At 39.2% G+C, this 26,040-nt stretch overlaps 2 protein-coding genes across 4 annotated transcripts; one reads left to right on the plus strand and one right to left on the minus strand.

Moving 5' to 3' along the window:
* Window positions 1-2,380: 2,380 nt before the first annotated feature.
* On the minus strand, window positions 2,381-13,833 carry fam161b (FAM161 centrosomal protein B). 3 transcript variants are annotated; one of them, XM_037541879.1, is made up of 9 exons: window positions 13,759-13,833; window positions 11,589-11,911; window positions 9,958-10,421; window positions 8,251-8,591; window positions 7,960-8,081; window positions 7,306-7,473; window positions 7,105-7,204; window positions 4,898-5,076; window positions 2,381-4,401 (listed from the first exon to the last, which is right to left on the minus strand). In XM_037541879.1, exons 1-9 carry the CDS (start codon window positions 13,759-13,761, stop codon window positions 4,320-4,322), a joined length of 1,782 nt encoding a protein of 593 aa, XP_037397776.1. In that variant the 5' UTR covers window positions 13,762-13,833; the 3' UTR covers window positions 2,381-4,319. The 3 variants fall into 3 exon arrangements, with proteins under 3 accessions (XP_037397776.1, XP_017567319.1, XP_037397777.1); XM_017711830.2 differs by lacking the exon at window positions 13,759-13,833 and adding an exon at window positions 12,576-12,751; XM_037541880.1 differs by lacking the exon at window positions 13,759-13,833 and adding an exon at window positions 12,523-12,701.
* Window positions 12,979-25,789, plus strand: coq6 (coenzyme Q6 monooxygenase). The gene is made up of 12 exons (XM_017711829.2): window positions 12,979-13,537; window positions 14,189-14,323; window positions 16,476-16,534; window positions 18,452-18,578; window positions 20,725-20,855; window positions 20,957-21,064; window positions 21,210-21,272; window positions 21,768-21,875; window positions 23,119-23,321; window positions 23,583-23,698; window positions 24,667-24,833; window positions 25,644-25,789. Exons 1-12 carry the CDS (start codon window positions 13,321-13,323, stop codon window positions 25,671-25,673), a joined length of 1,464 nt encoding a protein of 487 aa, XP_017567318.1. The 5' UTR covers window positions 12,979-13,320; the 3' UTR covers window positions 25,674-25,789.
* Window positions 25,790-26,040: the final 251 nt, after the last annotated feature.

The following is a 26,040-nucleotide window of genomic DNA, read 5'->3' on the forward strand; positions in this document are numbered from 1 at the left end:
ACAAATAAAAAACTAATAAGTGCGACGTGCAAAAGTATTCAGCCCCCTTTTCCCTGAGTGCAACCAATTGCATTCAGAAGTTGCCTGATGACTGCTAATGACTCAAAAGGGTCCACCTGTGTGTAATCTAATCTCAGTACAAATACAGCTGCTCCGTGACGGCCTCAGATGTTGGTTAAGAGAATATTGGGGAGCAAACAGCATCATGAAGTCCAAAGAACACACCAGACAGGTTAGGAATATGGTTTTGGAGAAGTTTAAAGCAGGCTTAGGTTATAAAAAGATTTCCCAAGCTTTGAACATCTCACGGAGCACTGTTCAATCCATCATCCGGAAATGGAAAGAGTATGGCACCACAGTAAACCTGCCAAGACAAGGCCGTCCACCTAAACTTACAGGCCGAACAAGGAGATCACTGATCAGAGAGGCAGCCAAGAGGCCCATGGTGACTCTGGATGAAATGCAGAGAGCCACAGCTCAGGTGGGGGAAACTGTCCACAGGACAACAATTAGTCGTGCACTACACAAATGTGGTCTTTATGGAAAAGTGGCAAGGAGAAAGCCATTGTTAAAAGAAAACCATAAGAAGTCCCGTTTGCAGTTTGCCAGAAGCCATGTTGAGGACACAGCAAACATGTGGAAGAAGGTGCTTTGGTCAGACGAGACCAAAATAGAACTTTTTGGCCACAATGCAAAACGCTATGCGTGGCGGAGAAATAACACTGCACATCACTCTGAAAACACCATCCCCACTGTCAAATATGGTGGTGGCAGCATCATGCTCTGGGGGTGCTTCTCTTCAGCAGGGACCGGGAAGTTGGTCAAAGTTGATGGGAAGATGGATGGAGCCAAATACAGGGCAATCTTGGAAGAAAACCTGTTGGAGTCAGCAAAAGATTTGAGACTGGGGCGGAGGTTCACCTTCCAGCAGGACAACGACCCTAAACATAAAGCCAGAGCTACAATGGAGTGGTTTAAAAAAAAGAATATTCATGTGTTAGAATGGCCCAGTCAGAGTCCAGACCTAAACCCAATTGAGAATTTGTGGCAAGATCTCAAAACTGCTGTTCACAAACGCTCTCCATCCAATCTGACTGAGCTTGAGCTGTTTTGGGCAATGGGCAAGAATTTCAGTCACTAGATGTGCAAAGCTGGTGGAGACATACCCTAAAAGACTTGCAGCTGTAATTGCAGCAAAAGGTGGCTCCACAAAGTATTGACTCAGGGGGGCTGAATACTTTTGCACGTCGCACTTATTAGTTTTTTATTTGTAAAAAATGTTTTGATTCATGTATAATTTTCTTTGCACTTCACAATTGTATACCACTTTGTGTTGGTCTTTCACATTAAATTCCAGTGAAATATATTTATGTTTGTGGTTGTAATGTGACAAAATATGGAAAAGTTCAAGGGGTATGAATACTTTTGCAACCCACTGTATATATATATATACACACACACACACAAACATATTAAGTGACCATCAAAAGTTTGGGGATGCCTAGCTTTTCAAAATCTTTTGTGGTGCAATTGATCAGTTTGCAATAACTTATTAAAATCAGGAATAATCCAACCCCATTTTGCAAAAAGGTTGCTGTGAAATGGAAGGTTTACAAGACAGTGGTGCGTCCTGCTATGATGTATGGTTTGGCTCTGTCTAAAAGACAGGAGGCTGAGCTGGAGGTGGCGGAGATGAAGATGCTGAGATTTTCGTTGGGAGTGACAAGGATGGACAAGATTAGAAATGAGCAGATCAGAGGGACAGTGAAGGTGGAGCAGTTTGGAGATAAAGCCAGAGAGGCCAGGTTGAGATGGTTTGGACATGTGTTGAGGAGGAATAGTGGATATATTGGTCAAAGAATGTTGGAGATGGAGCTGCCGGGTAGAAGGAGAAGAGGTAGACCTCAGAGAAGGTTTATGGATGTAGTGAAGGTGGACATGGAGATGGTTGGTGTGAAAGTAGAGGAGGCAGTAGATAGGGCAAGATGGAGGCAGATGATCCGCTGTGGCGACCCCTAAAGGGAGCAGCCGAAAGAAGAAGAAGTTGCTGTGTAAAATTAAATTAAAACTGAATTAAATAATGTGCAAATCATTTAAACCTATATTTAATTTAAGTTAATAGTAGAAACACAACATATCAAATGTTGAAACTGAGACATTTTATTGTTTTTGAAAAATACATGAATTTGATGTCAGCAACACATTTCAAAAAAGTTGGGACGGGGGCATGTTTACCACTGTGTTGCATCACCTCTTCTTTTAACAACACTCTGTAAGCATTTGGGAACTGAGTAGGCTAACTGCTGTAGTTTTAAAAGTGAAATGTTTTCCTGTTTATGCTTGATATAGTATTTCAGCTGCTCAACAGTTCAGGGTCGCTTCATCATGCGCCAAATGTTTTCAGCAGTGACAGGTCTGGACTGCAGGCAATCTTTTACTACAGAGCCATGCTGTTGTAATAATAAGCAAGACCTTCCCTGAAAAAGACATTGTCTACATGGCAGCATATGATGCCAGAAATCTCATTCAGCATCACTGGTCCTCTCAGAGATGCACAAGTTACCCATCCTATGTAACCCATGTGCACAAATCTACCCCATACCATAATGGATACTGGCTTTTTACCTGTGCGCTGATGACAAGCTGTACGATCTTTAGCCCGGAAGATGCAGCGTCTGTGATTTTCAAACAGAATTTCTAATTTTGATTCTGACCCCTGGAGAGTTTTCCACTTCACCTCAGTTCATTTTAAATGAGCCTCAATCCATCTTAAACTTCGCCTCAGTCCATCTTAAATGATGGACCCAGAGAAGGCAGCGTTGTTTGTGGATCTGTTTATATATGATTTCTTCTTTGCATGGTGGATTTTTAACTTGCATTTATAGATGTAGCGATGAACTGTGTTCAAAATGGTTTTTGGAACTGTTTCTGAACCCATGCAGTGATCAGAATCAGATCTGTTTGTAATGCAGTGCTGCCTGAGGGCCCAAAGATCATGGGCAGCTAATATTGGTTTTTGGCCTTGTCCTCTACATACAGATATTTTTCTGGATTCTCTGAATCTTTTAATTACATTATGTGCTTTTTAATGATTTTAATGTTTTTGCAATTTTATGTTGAGAAATGTTATTCTTGAATTGTTGCACTATCCTTTCACTGAGTGGTGATCCCCTCCTCATCTTCTGAAAGCTTCTCTGGGATGCCCCTTGTATACTCAGTCATGGTACTGACCTGTTGCCAATTAACCAAATGTTTTTGTTTTTTTTTAACATTACACAACTTTACTAGTCTTTTGTTGCCCTGTCCCAATTTTGTTGAAATGTGTTGTTAGCATCAAATTTAAAAGCAGGTTTTGCCTTACAAATGATTTGCCTGTTAAATCTTCCAAATGTTTGTCAAAAGCACATATTTAAAAAAAAATCTGCCTCTGCATTCACTGCATGACTAAAACAGCTCTTCTACACAGTGGTAAAATTGTCACTGCCATGATTTAATACATTGCGCATGTCATACAATTCTCAAACCACCAGGATGCGCTTAGTGAATTGAGCAGTATTTTACAATATTGCATGGCTTTCAAGCACATGAAACGAAACAGAAGTTCAGCTCATCAAACCAGCTGAAAATGAACATGCGTTACGTTTTCCTTCATTTCTGATAGATTATGTTGACATAATGTTTTATTGTCTTAAAATAATTACTTAATAACTATGAAATAATTATGGTTGTGTCTTAATGTATTATTAATTTGACATACTAATTCAAAATCTCAAGAAAATAAGTAATTATTTCAACCTAAGGAGTCACAATTTGAACCTTAAACACAAGGATAAAAGCTTTCAACACTCATATGTTAATGAAGTTGCTCCTGTGTTCATTTGCATGGAAAGTCTTACTAGATAATCTGCTATCGGTAATTAATGTCACTCTTAGTAAATATAACAGGATAGTAACAGAGAGAAAAGTAAGAGGGGTAAAAAAAAAGAGGGGTGTCCCCAAATTTTTGATGGACAGCATATCTCCAAACTGAAGGTGGTCTACCACATTTCAGAGTCAGCTTTCAGTAAGACTGAAATGCTCAACTGACTTTAGCCCAGTTTCCCAAAAGCACCTTAGCATTAAGATCATCTTAACTGGTAGAGGGGGTGCTCACTGTGATGCTCACTATACCATATAAGAATCATCTTACTGCTGAGATGCTGTTACGAAAAAAGGCCTTTAATGATATGAGTGCACCAGTGTTGTTGGGTCTGACAGCAGCATGCTCCTCACCGCATAAACAAACATATTTGATTCTTATACCAGCTGCTTGCTCACTGTCAGCAAACGTCTTCCTCTTTGGTTTTCATGCTCTCTTCCGTTCCCTCCTCGCTTTGCCCGCTGTCTTCCCTGCTTCCTTCCCTGCAACAGTTGCAGTTTATTATACCTTCTATCCATACAATCACTACATCTTAAGTGCACAGGCTTATATTCTCTCAGCATCTCCAAGCATAATATAACACGTCATTCTATATGAAAGTATAGCATATGGCTCGTTCAGTTTCCAATTGAGGAGTCATATTTAACTTTAATGTGTATATTATGGATCATTAAAGAAGGACTAAAATTATACCACCCCCTGAAACCCCAATAAGTATTTAACATGCTGCTTCACTGTTAACCCAGTGTATGATGATGTGGCACTGTTATAATAACATTCCACTTATAGAATAGGTCAGCTTCAAAAAAAAGCACAAATGTAGACCTTTGAAAAGTGAACACAAAGTAAATAGTATTTATGTGTAGTAAGTGCAAGTCACTAGAAGTAACGCTAGGGCAGTTATTTATTTATTTAATTAATTATTTATTTATGTAAATGTACAAATGTGCACTGTCCGTAAAGCAAATATGTGCATACCTTTGCTGAATGTCAGTTTCAGAGCTGTGTTGTTCACCATCGCTGTCAGAGTCTGTATCCTTATTTTTTGATGTCTGGCTTTCATCATTTGCTCCCTTGGATCTTACGAAGTTTTCGTCCAATCCTGCTTGCTCTAGGGTGGTTCTGTATCTGCGCTCTGCATCGCTCTTTGCATTTTTCTATAAGAAAGAATATAAAAATTAAAATTAAACTGGAAAGGAAACACTGAAGAATGGAAGTATGGTTGCAGGCTCTGGCTGGTTGGAAAAGTCAGAGACCAGCCGTTTATATTTATTTATATTAATTTCCAGTCAAAACAGCCATTAATTACAAGTTATTCATTCAAGTTATTTTCAGCACCAGGAAAAGGCTGAAAACATATATTTAGCTATAAATTGCACCAAAGCTTCAACAATATCATATAATATTTCTTTGCTTACATTCATCAGAAAAAAGGGAAAGTATTCAGGGGTCCAAGAATCTGTGTGTTCAGAAACCACAACAGGGGAACATGTATAAATTTCTCCCTCAGTGATTAACATTATTACGGAAAATATTACGGATGCCCATGTTGTTATCGAAGTCAAAACAGACCATAATGAAAGAAAGCTGTAGTGCACTTCAGTGGAACTCGTATTAACAGAGTACATGTTTGCAGATCTAATATTAATAATCAGCTCCACCAGTTCAACAGTTAAATTTGTTGTTGTTGTTAGGTAGGAAGCCAGTAGTTTTTTTTCAGAGGCCCTTTGCATTGACCTGCCTTTATTACAGTCGCTTTCAGTTTTTCAAAGAAATCTGCAAGGAAATCTGCAAGTTCAGTATTAGATGCTGGTTACATTTTCTGTTTCACACAATCTAAGTTATACCAAACACAGTCAGTGACATATTGTCAGTCCACTGTTCTGAGAACACCAGCAGCATCCAGCAGATAAGTATCTCTTGATCTTCTCAGCAGTGTGCTTGGAGTTGCTATCTTGCTGTAGAATGAAGGGCACTATATAATGTATTAAAACTTGTTTGAACTTATCAGCATTCATGATGTCTTCACTCAAAAACAAGTCACTAAATCCAGATATTGTTACACATCCCCTAACATGCACTGATCCTCCACTTGCTCACTGATGGCCTAAAGAGTTTTTCCTTGCTTCAATGGCATACATGCTGCCTTCTCAAAGATCTCAGTAAAAGTTCTTGACACCCACACTTCCTTTCAAACTCATAGTGTTGTCTTCCCACACCTGTGTGTCACGATTGGCTCCTCCCACTCCATGTGCTTTTTGTTTTGGTCTTTTATGTGCTTTGTTTTGGTTCATGCCCCTTGTTTTGTGACTCCGCCCCTGATTGTTTTCACCTGTCCCTCGTCTTCCCGGTGTCATATTTAAGCCCTGTGTTTGCCCTTTGTTTTGACTGGTCTTTGTTTGAATTTCTGTCCGTGTTGTTTGTGTTATATGCTGTGTTGGTTGTACTGGTGTTTGTTTGATTCTGGTTTATGTCATGTCTGCCCCCCGTTCAGTCCATGTTGGCTCCCTGACCCTGGACCGTTTTGACCGTGACCCTGTATTTGCCCATAATAAATCTTGTTTATCTCCGCATATGCGTCCGCCTCCTACACTGTGAATTTTTTTCAAATCTGAAGCACAAATGGTGGAGCTTGATTTTCTCCCATCTTTCAAAGCTTATAAAAGCTTATAAATAATATATATATATATATATATATATATATATATATATATAAGATAAATGTCTATGTGCTGATAACAAATTTGAAATTTCTCAAACTTTTCTTAGAAGTTCCATTTTCTCTGTATGATATAATAATTTTTTGAAATCCAGTTTTGGAAATTTTCTTTTGAATTTTCCCCAAGTTGCAAGTTGATTATTTTGTGTATTTTTTTATTTTATAGACTTTTTGAAGGGAAACAATGTCAGACTCTGTTGGAACATCTTTTTCTTTAAGAGGACACAGCCATAACTCACTGGATTTAAGATCTGAATGATGGAAAAGTTCAAATTGAAGTAGCATGCACAAAAATAAAGAGTGTAAATGAAAAACACATTAAACACTGGTTTAATATTATATTCAGTGTTGGAGACTGTTGTGTAATTTTCTGTTAAATGTATGTTTTCATATATTTTCGAAAGGCTATATTTAAGAATTAAAAGCATATTGTGATGACAATGAAATTACAAAAAGGCTGCACTACCTGTGAGACCTGTTCGAAGAGGTACGGGCGGGCTGTGACTCGAGCTTTCATCTCCCTAAGTTCCCTTTTATAATCTTTCACCCTTTCTTGATCAGCGTGTCTGCAGTGATAAGAAAAAATAATGAATTCAGACGAGATACTGATGTCATAAAACCATGACGTGTCATGGTTGTTCCTTAAGGTCAGAAGAAGAGTGCCTGCCTGTGCTGCTTGAGTTTCTCCTGATAGACTTCTTTCAGACTCTTATGTGGGTCCATGGCCTTGGCCCGTGCTGCCACTGCTCTACTCATGGCTTGAGAATTCATTTGGTGTTGTTTCATCCACTCAGCATTTTCCTGCTCCTTACTGTCCCGCAGCTCCAGAGACTTCCTGCGTAGTGTGGGAAAAAATTGAGAACAAAAAGAAAAAATCAGGAATCATTTTCTCGGAAAGTTCCACTTTCCTTTAAGCCTCAGGTCTTTTAAGACCTAAGCCTAAACGTGTCCGCCAGGCTGGGTATAGCTTTAATATAACTTACAGTAAAATATATCATACTCTTTTATATAACATTTATGCGTCCTTTATTATGCCTTAGTAAGGACTATAAAGTTAGCTGGCAACAAACATAATTAAACCAAGAACTACTAATTAAGCTGATGCTTGTTACTACATTATTACATAGTACCTAGGAGGAGTTAAGCATTTTTCAATGTGTGTACTGGTTTAAAATGCACTTTACTTTAGATGACACTTTGCTGTGTGAGGGAGAAAAAAACTAAGAAATATATAAAGAGTATAATATATATTATATAATATAGTATAATATAGAGTATAATAATAATAATATGTATTGGCTTTCTAGAGCTTCCAGCTCACCTTATTGCCATGGACCTTTTTCTTGCAGCATCCGTTATGTAAGTTGGAAGAGTATCCATGGATAATGATGTCAAGCCACCAAATGAATTGCTTCTCTTCAAACTGCTCTTGCTTGTAGAGCTCTAATGATAGGAAAGTGAAAACTTACAGTACACACGTCTGAGGAATTTTAAAAGACTTCAAAGAAGACCTCAAATAGCAATTTAATTTTATTTTATTTGACCTAAAACCTCAAATAAGAATTTAATGCTAAATTTACAAAACAAAAAAAGCAATGAAAGTGAAACCAACCAGCGGTTGGTCTGTGCTGCTTCTGCTCTGACGTGGCTGCAGAGTAGATGTGCGCAGTTTGAATGGTTGGCAGAGGGTAACTTCTCTCTTTTCTGCCGTTTCCATCAGCTTTCTCTGGAAGGCCTGGTACAGCTTATCAAAGTCTGGGACCTGAGCATTGATCACTGGTTGGAAGGATGACCTCTGCTCTAAAAAGCCAAGTACTCTGCTCTTGGTCCTCTGGGCAGTGCGTGTCTGCTGGCCATCAGCTCTGGGCGCCTGGCTCTGGATGGGGGCTGAAGAGGCCCTGAGGGTCTCCTGAGCCCTCGCTTGAATGCGGATCTTCCTCTTCTGCTCCTCCTCTGTGACATTAATTGAGGATTAGAAGTTCTGAAGGTAAAGCTTTGCAATAAATGAGCTTTATTTTACCTTAAATGCTGTTGATCTGCCAGGACAGGTTAGCAAAATTCAGGCTTTATTATATATGTCATTTAGTGTCAGAAATCATATAAAAATCCAATTTGAGATTACAGCTGTATGCAAAGGTTTGGGCACCACTTTATCTTTATTTTTGAAGTGATGAAGTAAACACAACCACTGCAGCAAACGACTTTATAAATGGCTTACAGATCACAATTTTAATGGTCCAAAATGTCATTATGAAGCATATTAAGAAACTGGAAGTGTGGAGGTTAAGTCAAAACAACAAAAAGGTCAAGGCAAAGCTCTCAGATGGAACTGCTTGTATGCTGGCCAAAAAGACAAAGCAAAAACCCCCAAATGACAGCAAAGAATCTGCAGGAAGGTTTATGTGAGTCAGAAGTGGTAGGAATGGTGGTGCTCTGTTGTACTGTGCCGTGCATTTTGCACAAACATAATTTTGCATGGAAAAGTTTTCATAAGGAAACCTTATATGCAACCTCATCACAAATGTCATTATGTGCACAAAGTGTGCAAAACAACATCTAGATATGCCAGAGATGTTATGGAAGCAAGTGATGTGGACTGGTGAAGCAAAAACAGAATGCTTTGGCTACAATCACTAAAGTTATGTTTAGGGAAAAAGGAAGCAGCATTTGATGAAAAGAACCCAATGTCAAGTGTTAAGTGGGCAGATCTATTGTGCTTTGTGTTGTGTGGCAGCCAGTGGCACAGGAAACACTGCACAAGTAAGGGAAGAATTAATTCCACTAAATATCGGCGTTAGATATCTGTTGGCTGTCCAAACTGTTACACAATACAATTGCTTTTTATTTCTTATGTTGATCAAATTTAAACTAAATCATAAAAAAAATCATTTAAATGGCCAAGGCTACCCAAACATTTGCATACACTTGTACATAACACCTCAACACACAAATGACTGATGATTTATGCAGTTTGCACAGTGCTAATTGGTGGAGTAAAGTTGTGCATTACTTATTAGCTACATTATACTCATGGCTGTGGAAGCTAACGTCAGACACCAAATATGCTATAGCTGATGGTCTACAAGGTAAAGGGAAACTGTGTGAATTTGATCTTCATTGAACTATTCCTTTAAAAAAGGAGGCTGATTACTACTTACAGAAAAATTAATAGGAAGCATAGACTAACAGTTTTACAGCTGACTTACTTCTTACAAATCTTTTGCTTATAAGCTCTGGCTACAAATAATAATAAATAGGCTACAGATGTGGCAAAAGTGCTGACTCTTAATCTGTGGTGATAAAATTGTATGAGGAGGACCTTTTAAATGTTCAGAGATGGCTGGATCTGTTACTGCCTTGGGTATAGCTTTCCTCCTTCCAGCAAACTTGCTGTTTTCACACTGTTTATCAGTGGCTTTCTCCTGCTTTGGCCTCTCTTTCATCCGCTCTCTCTGGTGGAAAGTAAAGGGTCTCTGCATGGATAAGAGGAACTCTTTCCTCTGCTGTCGTCCCTCCTGCCTCATCCGTTTCTGCTCACTGACAATATTATCATAAAGGGACATGAAGACATGCTCAGGAACAGGTGCTACACGGAACTGTTTCTGACACTCGGCCCAGTCTATTTCCTCTTTGTCAAATATGGCTTGCTGGGACTCTTTGACCTGGAGAAGAGCTTGCCACTGGCTCCCACGTGTCTGGGGCATAACTGGATCGAAAGACTTCCCCAGGTTCATCTTGGTACTTAGGTCAGGTGTGGAGGAAGATCTCTTTGGTCTATTAAACCTTTAGGTTCAGAGAGACAACATCATTACCACATAATAAGCACAATCTGAACTTTCAGTGGCATGTTTAAAAGGTACTGTGGGGTCCAGAAGTCTGAAATCACTAGTGAAAGAATGTTTTGCATTTGTTTCTAATTTAGTACAATACTTTCCTTTACAGTGCTGTGTTACCAGCCAAAAGACTGAGTGAAAAATAATGCATTTTGAGAATTTCTTAATATTTGTTATGTCATCCTTTTGCTTTAATGAGTGTGCACTCAAGCTGGCGTACAGTCAAATTTGAGAAAAAGTCTCTGATGAGTAGATTAAATCCACATGAGAGTCATCTGAACTTGTGCTTCAATGAAACGAATAAGACAAAAAAATCGGACCTTTTTCTACAAACGCATAAACACGTCACGGTCAATGTCACAAATTTAATTTGTCGCAACACTTTTTTGTTTTAAATTTTTTCATAGCTTTCTGTTATTTATTGCTATAGCTTTCTGTTATTTATTTCCAGGTTTAAAGAGTACATATCCTAAATTTTGCTTGCTATTATTTTCTTTTCCCAGGGTCCAATGTGGCACTGTGGTTTTATGCACCAAAGATAGTCATAATTCATATTTACATGACCATGTGCCAACCTATCTTTATCCCTTACAAATAAATAGGCTGTTTTTATTAATGTACTTGCAAAGTAATATATGTCAGTGTGCTCTGTTCTGATTGGCTGCCTCACTTTAAAAGTTGGCTGAAACAGTCCTTATAACTTTGGTGTGAGTGGACAGTGCTAAACTGCTGTAGGCTGGACAGATTGGACAGATGTAAATGTTTTTCATGACATTACAGAAACAATGAATTTAAAACAGGCTGATTTTGCAGCTGTTTCAGTTTATGGACTGTATGGACTGAGGAGTAAATGGAATGTTTTTCAACTTTAGCCGTGTTTATGCACTATGTCAAACTCAGATTATTTTTTTAATAAAAAAATCCAGATTTTCAGTGTAGTCTTAGACTTTGGACCTCCCAACTTTTATCCCGCGCTGATTCAGTATTAGTCAAATGTTTAGATGCATAAGGGAGATGCGTCTCCCTTATTAGTTATCAGGATGTTCCATCAGGTGAGTCGAAACTTTTGACTAGTATTGTATCTGTAAGAAGTGTGTCTTATAACAAGTGAACTTACATGTAGGTACCTCCTCTGTTTTTAACACTGTTCCCATCACTACTGGGAGGTTCTTGTGGTCCACTGGTCTTACGTGAAGTGTCTCTGTTTTCAGACAGCAGCGAATTCTGTAGTATTCTACTTTCCAGACCTGCCTGGTGCTGCAGCTCAATCTGCTGGAGCTGCTGCCGGTGTGTAGCTTTCAGGAATTCTAAATGCTGCTCCAGAAATATCTCAGAACTCTCCCTGTTTTCTGAAAGGGAATGTAGCTTCTCTGAAATTCCCATCATCCCTCGCTGAGCAATGCTCTTTTCAGACATTGAATCTTCTACGGGCAGGAAAGCCTGGAAAGAGTAGCAATTTAACTTACATTAGAAAAAGATTAGTAGAGAGTAGCAAATTTAACTTTAGTCACTTATATTTTTGAGAAATACCGTTTGTCATGATATATATATATATATATATATATATATATATATATATACACACACACACACACACACACACACACACACACACCATGAGTTCTATATAAAACAATTTCATGCTTAAATGGGGAAATGGTTCTTCAGATTAAATAAATGTGTTGTATATGAACCTTTCATTCTATATAGAACCACTTCCAAAAAAGTTCATCATAGAACCATATACTACACATTATTCATTGATCTGAAAAATGAAAAGCATAAAATGGTTCTAACCATTCCTTTTACTAAAGAACCCTTGAAGAACCATCTTTTGTAAGATTGTAGCACTGGTGTTTCTTGGGGTATGCTATAAGTGAACAGCGCCTGTTGCATTGGAAAGTGGTGGGTTGTCGTTGCTATGGCAACCGTAACGCCGAACCCACAACACGCCATTATTTTGGTGGAAATCTCGTAAAAGCAAATGTTTCTATCACCCATGAGACATGCAGGTGTACGCTTAAAGTGGCTGTCCGTAAATGTTAACTTACACTGGGCTATTCAGAAATATTAGTCAATTTGCCTCCAAGTTAACGCAGCTTACAATTCTGTCCAGCGATTTACTCAGGCTCCTCATCGGCTCCTCATCTGATTCATAGTGCGGCCAACATGATGCGGTCACGGACGCACACAGACATAATCCGATGATAGCGTTTTACTTTTCATTTCCCCGGAACGGTCGCCAGACGTGGACATGATCTCCAGCGCACGAATCCCCACCCACCAGCGCCCGGGGACGCGCAAATATGATGGGCTTTAACATTCGGAAACTGTGGGAAAACGGTTATTGTTCGGTTATTATTAAAAAATTACCCTGAAACAATGACATGGAACAATTTATCCTTTCATACTCAACATCTTATTTTTAGAAAGGTATCTTTCCTCTTTCAAATGCCTTCCTGTAATTCCCCTCCAGGGCAATAGATGGCGAAATCTAATACGTCAGCACTTTATTGTGTACATCGTAGGAGCTCTAACATGCTAAAGGATCTTAGTAACTTCACCGTTTTCTTATGAAATCCAAATATAGTTACAAGTAAATATCTTAAATATAGAAAGCTGGTAGCTTTAAAACGAAATTGGTTTTGGAAAGTCCTTTAACAAGACAGGAAGTCGATTGATTGTTGAGGACTTACGCAGCAGCAGCTGCATCAACACGGCCAGAGGAGAAAGCGAACTAGTCCTGATGTCGAATAAGAGGACAGACTGAAGGAGAACTGCTCTGAGTTTGTGCTGTAGCGTACTTTTTACGAGCAGAGCGCACTCGCCTCGTCCTCTGCTAAGTAACAATGTTCACTTTAAGGAGAATTAGTCTGGCGGTGGCAGTTGGGCGGCCGTGCGTTAATGTTACTGTTAGGAGCGTGAACGGAGCCAGATTAGGAAACTTCACTAGAGGCTTCTCGTCCACCGAGTCCGAAGAGGAATCGGGCAAAGCCCAAAATGATGTATACGACATAATAATATCCGGCGGAGGCATGGTGGGGACCGCTATGGCATGCTCTCTTGGTGAGTGTCGCCCAGTCTCAACAGTATTGACGAAGCTTGCTTCCTATTCTCCAGCTACTGTTTCGAGTTTTCCCGTTCCACCTTAAATTCTACATTCTGGCGCGTGCGGTGGCGCCTCAAGCATTAAACTGCACCATTTAAGATGGAACGAGAAAATTCGAACAAGAAGCTGGAAGATGGGAAGAAAACTTCAGCTTCGTAGTTACATTCATTCAGCTTACCATCCAGACAGCCGGTTTACGTCCCTTCCCTTCTGTGTTTTGCGTACAAAGCTTCGACTTCGTGCGAGTTAAGAATCTCCCACGATTTGCCTAAGTACAGCGTTGTCAACTCCCTAGCCATAACGTTAATTTCCCCCCTCACTTTTCTCTGACCCCAGCCTTCTCCACATGAAGGCGAAGCGCTTATTTTGTTTGATGGAAGTATTTAGTTAGGCAGCGAATAACTGCCCTCACCAGTTAAGGCTGCAATTGCGGTTTCAGTGAAACACACACTCCCGGGTCTAAGGGTGCAAACGTGCCCAAGGTGCAATTAAAATGCACATCTTATGAAAACGGGAATTTTCATGCAAGAGGGAAAATGCTCTGACTTTGTCAGGCCACTTGAAATAGCCTCCTCGCCAATTTAGCATGTCTGTTTTTGTTTCTACAGGCTTTGATCCAAATTTGCAAAGCAAAAAGATTCTTCTGCTGGAAGCTGGTCCCAAGAAAGAGATGGACAAGGCACCTGAGGTGTACAGCACAAGGGTCAGCTCTATCAGCCCTGGCTCAGCAACACTCCTGAGCGGTACATTGCATCACATTGGAATTCACATGTAATCCTCAATTAATGTAGTGATCATGTTTCACTGACTGTCAAACATTTGATTCATTTGGATACATACAGTCGTAATGCCCAAATGTGCATTAAAACAAATTATGCTTTTGATCTCAGCTGCATAGTGAAGTGCATAACAGGTGTGTTAGACTTTGATAAAGTTCTGTTGCATACATACAGCAAAACCACTATATAAAAAGCCTCCAAACAACAGAAGTAGAACAATGAGCAGGAGTGTTATTAGCGTAAGTGGGGCTGGGTAATATGACAATGTACAGTTATTTTGTGATATATCATAATACAATACAGTGTACTTTTCACTGACCAACTGTGTGTTTGATTACGAAGAGAGCAAAATTAGTCTGGATTTAGCGCAACACTCTTTGACAGATATTGAACAAAATTACTGTATTCACAGTTTTTGATAGCATTTATTAAAAAATGTAGCACAACTGTTTCTTTTTTGTTCCATCTGATCAGATTTCTGAAAAAATAAATATTGTAATGTTGTGTATCATGAAAATTTCTTGAAGAATCACAATATATTTTTGTCATGTAGCCTACCTCTAACCATAAGTGAGTACAATTACTCTGGTAGCCTAAGCTGTGTACTGTTTAAAAAGGTCAGTCCACCCTTTTTTAATTTAATTTAGAAAGATGAGTTTTTACAATCTAAGTTCAAAGTGCATCAAAAGATTTAGAGAAAGTGGAGCTCCTAAAAAAAACGTGCAAGACCTTGTAGAGCACCATCAGATAAACCGCACTTAAAGCTTTCATCTTTGATAGGTGGGAGAAAATCAAGTTCCTCTCTTGAGCAGGAGTTAAGCTGCTGGTGGATTCTGATCAATTAATTGACTTCAACAGAGTTCAAATATAAGCAACACTGAATGTGTTTGGAATTACTCGCATTGTGAGAAGCAGAAAATGCAAATAACATCTAAGCCTGAACTTTGGAAATAGAAAAATATCCTTGCAGATTTCTTTGGAAAACTGAAAGCAGATCTAATGAAAAGAATAGAAGCTGCCATAATGGCAAAGAATGGACACCCTAATATACAATTGTGATAAATTGTACTTTATCTTAAAGTCTGAGAAAGTAGTAACTTGTACATAGTGGCTGTTTTGACAGGATATTAAATAAATTACTTTTGCACAGTACTGTATATAGATTGATATTTTTGTACTTACATTTTGTAAGCTTTGGAAAATGGGAGATACACATTTCCGTGAACAGAGGCAAAAAATAGTCTGTTCTAGTCTAAGATGTGATGTATTCTTTTACAGTGAGTCAGTTAAGTCATTCTAGATTGCATGCAGCTTCCCATGTGTCATGCTGTAAAGGAATGAACGGCTGAGTGTATGATGAACCATACAAGGCTTTATTTAAAACAACATTCTGGTGAATTGAGGGGCATTATCCAATCTGTTTGTACCCGGCGGGGAAAAGTACATCTAGTCCAATGATTGCAAAACTCTTAGAGGGGACACTCCCTGTCATTAAGCCTATTTGCAGCGATGCTTGTGTATAGAAGATCCACCAGGAAGTAGGTCAGTGAATGACCCACTGGCTCTCTCTGGCACACGGGCATAGCAAAAATTTAGAGGCATGACTGTTGTCCCTATTCATTTCCTTCCATCATTGTATTCATTTAACTCGAACTGTTTGGTGCAATTTGAGGGAAATATACATTATGTGGGCAATCTTGATGGTTCAGTTTTGTCTAAACAAAGACTGGTTTATCAGACCTTTGCCATAAAACTGGAGACAAAGTGCACAATACAAATGTTAAAAATGCCTTTGAAAATGTATGTTAAAGTGCATCATAAATATATATTTTAATCACATGTAAATAATTGGCCTCATAATTTCAAATGTCATTTAGCCCTGTTTTATTAGATATCCTATAACATAATCATTAATTAATTTGGCCTTAAGTCCCCTGCTTACCCAGAATCTGATCATTTATGCTGTATTAAAATATTGTTACAACTGCTTAACTTGCAGTTAATGGATATGCCAACTGTGTGTGCATGAGAGTCAGCAGTGGCAAAGCCTGATTAATCTGCTAATCCATTTGAATTCTCTCTCATACAATGACTCGGCTATCTTTTTATATCACAGGTCTTGGCGCTTGGGATCATATCATCAATTTGAGATGCAAATCCTACCAAAAAATGCAGGTTAGTATACAATAACTGACATCTCTGTAAATAAAGTTATCATTAGGGAAGTAGTGCAATTGTGTATATTACTAAAAGCTTATTTTTCATAGATTGAAGGGAAAAAGCCTTTCTTGTCTATCCTGGGTGGGTCAGAAGTGAAGTTTTCTTTCTATTCCAACATTGTAACAAGCCACATGACCATGTAGTTCGCCAGTAATATGGAACTGAGGGGCCAAACATAAAGATGGTCTTCCTGTACCTTTAAAATAGAACAATGTAAGGCTTAATTAAAAGACAGAGAGATACCAATAAAAAAAAAACATGTAATTAGAAAAATAAAGAGGCTAAATAAGTTTCAATGTTTCAAATTTAAACTCCCACATACACAAAAGTATGGCACAGGAAGTTTTCTGTGGTCAGTGAAGCCATCAAGTAAAACAAAAAAAGTCATATTTTGCTCAGTTCATTGTGCTGGTCCTCAAAACATAAATAGCCAGCTAGCAATTAATGCCTTAGACTTCAGCATTCAGAACATGAGCAGTCCATTTGGAAAGCAAAAGCCCCAAACGCAGAGTCAACAGACCTGTTTGTGATTACTGCATTTAGTATTTATATATTAGAATCTGGTTTAATGTGTTGCTATAAATTGCCATAGCAGATTGAAATAAGAGCCTAGTTTCCTGTCTTCTAATTAGGCAGAATTGTGGGGAAAACGGGGGTTGGAGATAAAAGCTTCAGATGTCAGTAGCAAAGGACCCTTAGTTTCTACACTGTGGTAGAAATGTGGGTCCACCTTGTAAGATGTGGCTATTTTTTGGCCAAAAAGCCATCTTGTGGTTTCTGGTCAAGTCAAGGGATGTCATCAGAGCTTGCCGTATGGAGACATCCCTCACCCGCTGTACCTTTTCTGTACCCCTTAACTTCTTTCTTTTTTTGTGTTGTGTATGTTTTTATGTTCAAACAAGGGAAGGAATTGCAATGGATTGAGGTCAGCCTACAAGGTTCCCTCTCATTCTTCCATTAAGACTTGGTGGTTAGAGGCAAAACACCAAAATGGGTTTGGGAAATGCCACGTACCAAAAGAGTATATTTTAAAAGTTTGAAGGTTTCCTATAGAGGTATCGGCTTGCCTTCTCTTTCCAAAGCGGTCTGTACCTTGTCAAGTATCACTGGAGCAAAAGTAGACATGTAAAAAGGCTCATTTTTGGTAATGGCCATTTTAATTTGGGCGTGACTAAAAGTACATAGCAACATGAAACTTATCAACAGTGGTGTTTTTCCTATGTGTAAAATTGTAATTCTGGGTTTGGCCACGTTTTAAATCTTCCACCCAACCATGTATCAGAAAGTGCAAACCCACCACTGTTAGTGGTTTTAGTATGGGCATATCCCAAAGTGCTTTTTGACCAGAAAGATAAAATGCCTTTGCATTGTGTTGCCCAGGGACTAAATTGCTTGTCACCTTAGTAACGAGTCAGTTGATGTCTTAAGAAAAACAGCTGTGTCAACATGTAAGTCATGCTGTCGTGTTAAAGTAAATCTAATATTTTACAGGCTGAAAAGCAGTCCACCCTAAAAAAACTGGCCCTCAAACACTGCAAAACACACTGAGAAGAAAATTTAGCGTGACAGTAATGTTCACATTTATTATTTTACTGACTTTAAATGCAGGCGTAAATCTACATAAAGAATGGTATTTCATATTTCTACGTTGCCTCAGAGAGTTTAAGTCAACCATGCAACCCCAAGGGGTGTTGGTGGCCTTTGCTGAACCCAGATTGATGCTTGGTTGGCCAAACGTTAGGCCTTTGCCGAATATCTTTGATGTGTTCTAGTTCGTATTTTGTGCTCTCTTGGAAGTCCAGAAATAGGAGCTGAGTAGTGCATTTAAGGATAGAGTTGTGAACCACAGCAGTAATTGGCCCTTTCCTTTAGGTTTGGGATGCCTGTTCAGATGCCCTGATTACGTTTGATAAGGAGAATCTGCAGGACGAGATGGCGTATGTCGTAGAGAACGATGTCATCGTGGCCGCTCTGACTAAACAGCTGCAGACGCTCTCTGGTAACTGGCTCTTTTTGAACTTTGATTAATTATCAAGTTATTTATGTGTTTGCTTTTTGGGATCCTAGATTTACATCATACACAGTTCAGATGTGGGTTTTGATTAGAGTGAAAAACCGAACCAAGAGATTAAAACTCATGTTCTCTCAACATCATTTACAAAATAAGTAAACATTGGTTTTCTACAACTTAAATACTGCAGGTTGTGTCTCCTGCTACTGTGCGACCTTCGGTTTTCCATTAACAGCACCCTACTATTCACTATTTATTGCTGTTTTTCTTCTACTCTTGAGAGCTTCCTATGGTGCTTAATGGGCTGCTCCTGCTGGGCCTGTAGACTGGAGCCTGGAGTGGACCCAGTTGGTTCTACAGCTGTCCTGGCACATGATGTCACCACAAGCTGTTTGTTTCTGTCCTGTTGCTTTTGTTTATTTGTACTTTTTCCTTTTGAACCTTTTTTTTTTTTTTTTTTTAAGACCCAGCATCTTTTGATGAGCCCATGTTTTCCCTGCTATTTCAATCATGCAGCACATTTCTGCTGGTGGGAATTAGTGTTTCCATGACTTTCTGGTGCCATGTGTAGACACGTGCAGTGGTCTATTGACCCATTTGAAAACCACACTTTTGCAATGGAGCATCTCACAAACTCTGGACACCAAAGTGCTGACAGCATTTAGCTATAACAAATTGTTGTTATAATTAACTTCTCTCAAGATGCCTCTGCAAACGTAGTCTTGTCTTTTTAAAAACATTTTTTTTTAAACAGCAACAAAAAAAAAGAAATCCTCTTACACTCAGTAGATGTGGCAGCACGTGTGGATTCATGTGCGAGTTTAGCTTTCTTTTTCTCTTGTTTTCCGGTAGTTTTGTCGTTCTGCTTCTGTTGTTGCAGCAGAGCTACACTGACATTTCCAGCTGGGTTTTGGCTTTGGAATCAGAAGTAGCCAGTATTTGTCACTTTGTGTACAAGCAGTAATGTTCAGTTTTGTGGACAGAATGGTCTCCAGATGAGGGCATAATTCTGACTCCTTTCATGTGGTGGATTGCTGACCACTAGTGATTGTAAGAGAAGTGGATTTGTTTCTTAATTTTGTTTTCTCTGTAATATGGGTAATTGTTAGCTGCTTGAGTGTATTTTATGATCTGTTTGTAGATAAACAGTATTAGTCAGTGAAATGTGGCTTTCAAGGCTCATTACAAGGATCGTCAGTGTGACTTTAGCCCTGCCAATGAAAGGGAAGCCAGTAGTGTTTTATGGGGTGGTGTACTGATTCTCTTTATGACTTCCAAACCATGTTTTCCTTTTTCTGCTAGTTTGATCCCCCAGATCTCTTAAGAGGAAAGAAAGAAAATTTTGACAAGTGTCTGTTTAAAGCAACAGTTCCTTGACTAATCAGATTTATTTGATTTATCCTTTACAGCAGATCAGCAGTCACTCAGCTAGTCTGAAATTTGCTTCATTAGCTTTGCACTGGAGCTAAAAGGCTAAGAAATAATGGAAGATTATGACCACTTGCATCATACCTGAATCATCACACACTTGTCTCCAACAATGCCAAATTGTAATCTAGCATAGTGGTTTGTGTCACTGTCGTAGCGGTCATTGTCAAACCTGAATTTTGTCTGAACTTCTGTCCATTTTTGGTACTCATTCTGTTTCATAGCAGCAAAACTCAGAAAATACTAGAGTAGTGAAATCTACCCAGTTTATCTGCTGTGGTGGTTTTTTTCCCCTTGAATTATGGTAATGGGTGGGTAATTTTCAAGCTTTTTAACCATAGTTAAGTAGGCTAGCTGCACAACCCCCCCCACCCCACCCCACAGCATGGACTAAACATTCTGCCCTTCTGAAGTACAATAAAAACATCAGTATGTGCATCTCTACTTTGTATGATGCTTATTGGTGATTATAATCTTCCATTACTTGTTTGCAGTGCTGAAATAGATAAAAGCCTCTATTATTTATTAGGTACAGTATCCTCATAGCTCCAATTTCTATTACAAATTGTGTGAATGTTTTTTTTTTTGTCAAGGTATCACATTTAAACTTGGAGGTTAAGGGTCAGATTTTGTCACTCAATTTATGAATTTCAAGTTCTTAACTTTTTTTAACCCTGGATATTTCCTCCTTTCATGTTTTGTCCAGAACAAGTTGAAGTGCATTACAGAACAAGAGTGGTAAAGTACACCTGGCCCAGGCCTTACCAAGTTTCTGACTCCATTCCTTGGGTGAAAGTGACTTTAGCCAGTGGACAGACTTTGCATACCAAGCTGCTGGTGAGAGGAATGTAGTGGGTGTGTGGTTTACTCAGCTTTGTTCATATAAGAAACTTTTTGAGAGGGCAGTATGCTACTGTATTTACTCCCTGCTCTTATAGATTGGGGCTGATGGACCCAACTCCATGGTGCGGAAGGAGGCAGGGATCCCCACTGTCAAGTGGAATTATGACCAGTCTGCTGTAGTAGCGGTTCTGCATTTATCTGAGGTATGGTGAGAGCTTTACTGGCACAACATGCCACCATTTACTGTGTGTATGGTCATTGGCATGCAATCTGAGAGCTTTTGATAATCTTAAAGTATTTAAGTTAACCCTACTTTCCTCTTTTGACTTGTGTTTCTCGCATGTACAGCCCACTGAGAACAACGTGGCATGGCAGAGGTTCCTCCCAAAAGGACCTATCGCAATGCTCCCGGTAAGCTGCCACTGACTGTACAAGAAGGTGGATTGGTACTTGAGGTCAGGCAGTTGCATTTCAGACTATACCCTGTTGATGAGCATCATACAAACTGGATCATTACAGTTGTACTTTATCATTACAGTTTTCAAGTTGCTAAGTAATCTCAAATATACTTGATTTGTTTCTGACACTGTATAATATACTGACAGTCTATTAAAATGTACAAAAGTGTACAAACATGTGCAACATTCTGAATCATGTCCTTACTATTATACTATTATAGCATTATGCCCTATAAGGCATAATGCTAAACTTGTAGCTGTAATCTTTCTTTACATTAGCATTGTCACTTCTGTGAAAAACTAAATAATTCTTGGCTGACAGAATAATTTTGGAGTTATAGGAGAATTGTTTGACTTTAAAGTACCTGAATAGAAACAGCATGTATTCATAAATTTCATTCGTGTGCATGCGCGTGTGTGTGCGTGCGCGTGTGTGTGTGGTGATTAGTTGTCAGACACAGAGAGCTCCCTGGTCTGGTCCACCAGCCACCAGCATGCAGAAGAACTCCTGCAAATGGATGAGGAGAGCTTTGTGGATGCCATCAACTCTGCGTTTGTAAGTCATTGCAGCAGATCCTTATATCACAGACAACTGTACTCCAGTAGAATGCTATTTTGCATTAGTGTTCAGAGCTCAACTCTCCACCTACACTGCATGTGAAATAAAATCTAGCTTTTCAGAAGGTTTTTAATGTAAGTGGGAATGCTACCTTTGTCAGTTTGAAATAACATATCACAAATAACTTGGTCAGACTTTCTAATCTGTTTAGTCTAATGAAGGAAGCATGAAAGATACGGCAGCCATATTAAGCCCAGGGCGCAACAGAAACTGCTCCTATAGATTGAACTTTGGGCATTATTTAGTGAAATGATCACATTTGGTATCTGCTAACTAACTCTTCACACACAATGTCACTAGGCTAATACTGTTAGCCAAGATGAAAACAGACACACAGCATTTGTCTGTTCTGAGTTCAACAAAGTTTGTGTCATTTCCAACACCAAAACCGAAGTCACACAGTGTTTGATTGACCTTTCCCAGAAAATGTTTAACAATAGTTCTGGCTTGGCCACTCTTCGTCAGGGCTTAACGCCTTTGACCTGGCCCTCACACAGATACACCTCACATGGTTTTATATGTTGAAGTCCAAAAAAACCTTCCCTGTTCTCAAGCTGGCTATTTTTACTGAGGCCTCTGGTCACAGGCCTGCGTATTTGAGTCATGCTGGTCTTCATGACTGGTTTGCTAATTAAACCCATGTCTTGCCAGTGTTGTTCATTATTGCATGGAATATTTTTTCTTCAGACCAAACATAGTCAAATTTGCGGCCTGGTCAGCAACTTAATTAGTTGAACTTGTAGAATAAAGATATCACACTTGTGAATGTGCAGGGTTTAGTCACACGTTTTGTTGCCCCTTGCTGTACAGGATTCCTCAATATTCATGCAATATTCCTGAAAATTACTCATCAGGCAAAAAACACAAACATTCTCCTTTTAACCTAAGATTTTTGAGAGACTGCTCGCTGCTGGAGATGCAGATTGAATAAATGGTTTTCTACTACCAAGTCCAAGCCCGTGCATCACTGCCAAAATGACTTTATTCCTCAAAAGAATTTAGTTATCAAGGGAAAACAACCCCTGTGGTTACATAGATGCTCATAAGTTGCTGGTTGTACTGTCCAAGTATTTGCCCTTGATGACTGTGCTGAAGATTATCCAGTTGGACTTTTGTCTCTTTATTGTAATCTATGCTCCTCCAGTTCGTCAGCCAGTTTAATTTTTCCTGTTTTCGACAGTGGAGTAATGAGAACCAGTCTGATCTGATAGAGGCTGCCGGTTCTCTGTTCCGCACTGCCCTGTCCGTCCTCATGCCCAATGGTACATCCACCCGCCAGCTTCCGCCCAGCGTGGCAGGCATTGGTCCAAAGAGCCGGGTCATGTTCCCTCTGGGCATGGGCCATGCCTCTGAGTACATCCGCCACAGAGTGGCCCTCATTGGGTATGTATATCTGTGGCCTTTGTGGGCAGTAGTTGGTGGTTTTGCAAACTATGTGGATTTTTTTTCTTTTTTTGTGGAAACTTGTTTGTGTAAGCCCTTTGTTGCCTAGCTGGTTAGAGTTATAGCTAAATCATTCAAATTCATAATTTGTGTATTTTTTGATTGTTATTCTTTCTGTATTGAAATGATAGGGTGTAGTTCAATGTGTCACAGTGACTACAAGGTTTATTCCTAACCTTGACTTGTTCCTTCATCTTTCAGAGATGCTGCACATAGAGTGCATCCTTTAGCAGGCCAAGGTGCCAATCTAGGTTTTGGGGATGTGGCCTGTCTGACACAGGTGCTAAGTCAAGCAGCATTTAATGGGAAAGACCTTGGTGAGTGTACCAACATGAACTGCCAGGCCATATAAAAATATCAGACTTTGTACACTTATTTTCTTGTTTGCTTAGATATTCATAGGCTGAAATATAGTGTTTTCATTTAATAAACCTAAGCAAATAGTAGTGTCAGAGCTGTCATTGCCATTAGAAATGCATATGGTGAGCAGTTTCCTAGTGTATTGCTTCAGAGCTTCTACAGCAAAGGTCTTTAGTTCTTGACTTTGAATTCAAATTCCAGTCCTGGATTTTTGTGTTTATTGGAAGTTATGACACTAATCATTTGTAGTTATGAACAGCTCAGTTAACCGCTGTGAAATATTAGGACCGGAGATTAGATTCAAGGTCTGCTACCCTACACTGAACTTTTTTGTTCTATCTCAAAAAAATATAGACTGTGTACTGTCTGGTGGTCACAGAGAACTGGATTGAAAAACATTGACTTGGTGCATTGGGGACAAGCAGAAAAATCATAGTAGGAACTTTCCAATAACTCAGTCACGTTGCATGTGCATGATAAGAAATACTATGGCCTTGGCTGGTCTGTGGTTGGAATTTCCACTCGTCTGTTACTGAATGAGATTTAATATTAGACTTCATACCTGAGGCCACACTTGAAGATCAGAATGTCCCATGATGTAAGGTCTTTTCCATTTCTCAAACCACAAACAATTCTATAGAGCTTTTTAATATACAGAAGCATCTGTAAACGTACTTTATTATTTTATGTTTTTGATTCACATCACTGCCAGGAACACTGTGTGTATTACTTCCCACCACAAATGGAAATCTTGATATCAGCAGTCTTTTGAGGTTAAATGGCATACGATTACCAAGTATGGATGAACAGGCAATTTTTTTGTACAAGAGAAACAAAGACACTCTAAGGTCTTTGTGTTGCTTACCATGCTGTACATTCGATTTAAAAAAGCCTATGCTGTGGCACTTTGACATTTGACTTCCAGGCGCCATGCAGCACCTGCTGGAATATGAGACTGAGCGGCAGCGGCACAATCTGCCCATGATGGCTGCCATCGACCTCATGAAGAGGCTGTACTCCACCAATGCTGCCCCCATGGTGCTGCTGAGAACCTTAGGCCTGCAAGCTACCAATGCACTACCACCCCTCAAAGTAAGACACTTTTGCCATGTCTGTATCTTGTGCAAGTAACCATTTCCTTCTACTTACTCAAAATGTTTTAATATTTTTTATTTTAAATCCAATGCTCATTTCCCTATTGATGGCAGTCCTTGGTTAGGAAGACATTTTGGGATCCTTTCTGTGATCTTTTTTTTACTGCATTAACAAAATTCTGTCTCTTTTCATCATCTTGTTATCCTCTGTCACCTGGGACTTTCTTTTCATCTCTTTCCAATTCCCTTTGAGCCTCCTTTCACTTTACTTACATTTGCTCCCTCTTTTGACTTTGGCTCCTCTGGTGTCTCCTTGCTCTCTAACCCCCCCCCTCTTCTTGTCCTTTGATTACATGCCTTTATATGCAGAGCTGTGTCTGTAATTTACATGGTCAGGAGCTACTACTACAGCTAAGTTTAGCCCCAAATTTACTGTTACTGAAACTGTGTGGGTGGAGTTGCAAGGCTGCACACAAGCAGTGTTGGCTTGTGTTTTCACACTCCTTTTATTACAGGCCGCTGAACCGGTTTCATTCCTTTTACTAAGTGATCTTGACCAACAAGACCATAACTTGTTGTGAGGGATTCTCCTGGGAGGCTATGAGATTATCTCTCATATAATACTAGATGCTAAATCCTGAGTTATGCCAGTTGAATGTAGGTTACGGCAAGGAGAATATGTACTTTTACCTCCTGGATCAAAAGAGAGAATAAGCATTCCTTGCAGTTTTGTGAATCATATGTGTAGTACAGCTTAGGAAAGTGCTGACCGAAGATTAATTATATGTTTTCTCCCTTGTGTCCACAGGAGCAGATCATTGCATATGCCAGCAAGTAAAAAACATTTTGCATACAGGCAGTTGTGTATTGAGTCTACAATATGGCATAGCGATTTTTTTTTTTTTCCCCGTCAATGTAAAAGTGTAAATTAATAAATTATATTTTAATTCCTAATGTGTTTGTGCTTGAGTCATTTAATTCTGCTTTCCATTTCCATTCAAGACTTCCTGTGGTAGAGCACTAGGACCAAGGATATTGCAAGTTGAGTGTTGGAACAACTGGATCCAAATTAACAGGTCGTCTTCTGCCCTTGTGTATTTAAGCAGCTCATTGAGACTTGCAGAGATGTGCAGTTCTAAGAGGACTTGGTTTGTAAACTCATTTTCTAGCTCTAAACAAGCTCAAAATCCTGTGACTTCATCTAA

The sequence above is a fragment of the Pygocentrus nattereri genome, chromosome 10, assembly GCF_015220715.1.
Source record: "Pygocentrus nattereri isolate fPygNat1 chromosome 10, fPygNat1.pri, whole genome shotgun sequence".
Taxonomy (NCBI): domain Eukaryota; kingdom Metazoa; phylum Chordata; class Actinopteri; order Characiformes; family Serrasalmidae; genus Pygocentrus; species Pygocentrus nattereri.

Excerpts from the sequence above, each read along its gene's own strand:
- fam161b (XM_017711830.2), bottom strand. The coding sequence starts at position 12,608 with ATGAGGAGCCTGAGTAAATCGCTGGACAGAATT. Across the intron at positions 10,422-11,588 it reads AACAGAGGAGGTACCTACAT|GTTTAATAGACCAAAGAGAT; the intron begins GTAAGTTCACTT and ends CTGAACCTAAAG. Across the intron at positions 5,077-7,104 it reads TCTTCGAACAGGTCTCACAG|AAAAATGCAAAGAGCGATGC; the intron begins GTAGTGCAGCCT and ends TCTTTCTTATAG.
- coq6 (XM_017711829.2), top strand. The coding sequence starts at position 13,321 with ATGTTCACTTTAAGGAGAATTAGTCTGGCGGTGGCAGTTGGGCGGCCG. Across the intron at positions 13,538-14,188 it reads CGCTATGGCATGCTCTCTTG|GCTTTGATCCAAATTTGCAA; the intron begins GTGAGTGTCGCC and ends TTGTTTCTACAG. Across the intron at positions 20,856-20,956 it reads CTTTGCATACCAAGCTGCTG|ATTGGGGCTGATGGACCCAA; the intron begins GTGAGAGGAATG and ends CTGCTCTTATAG.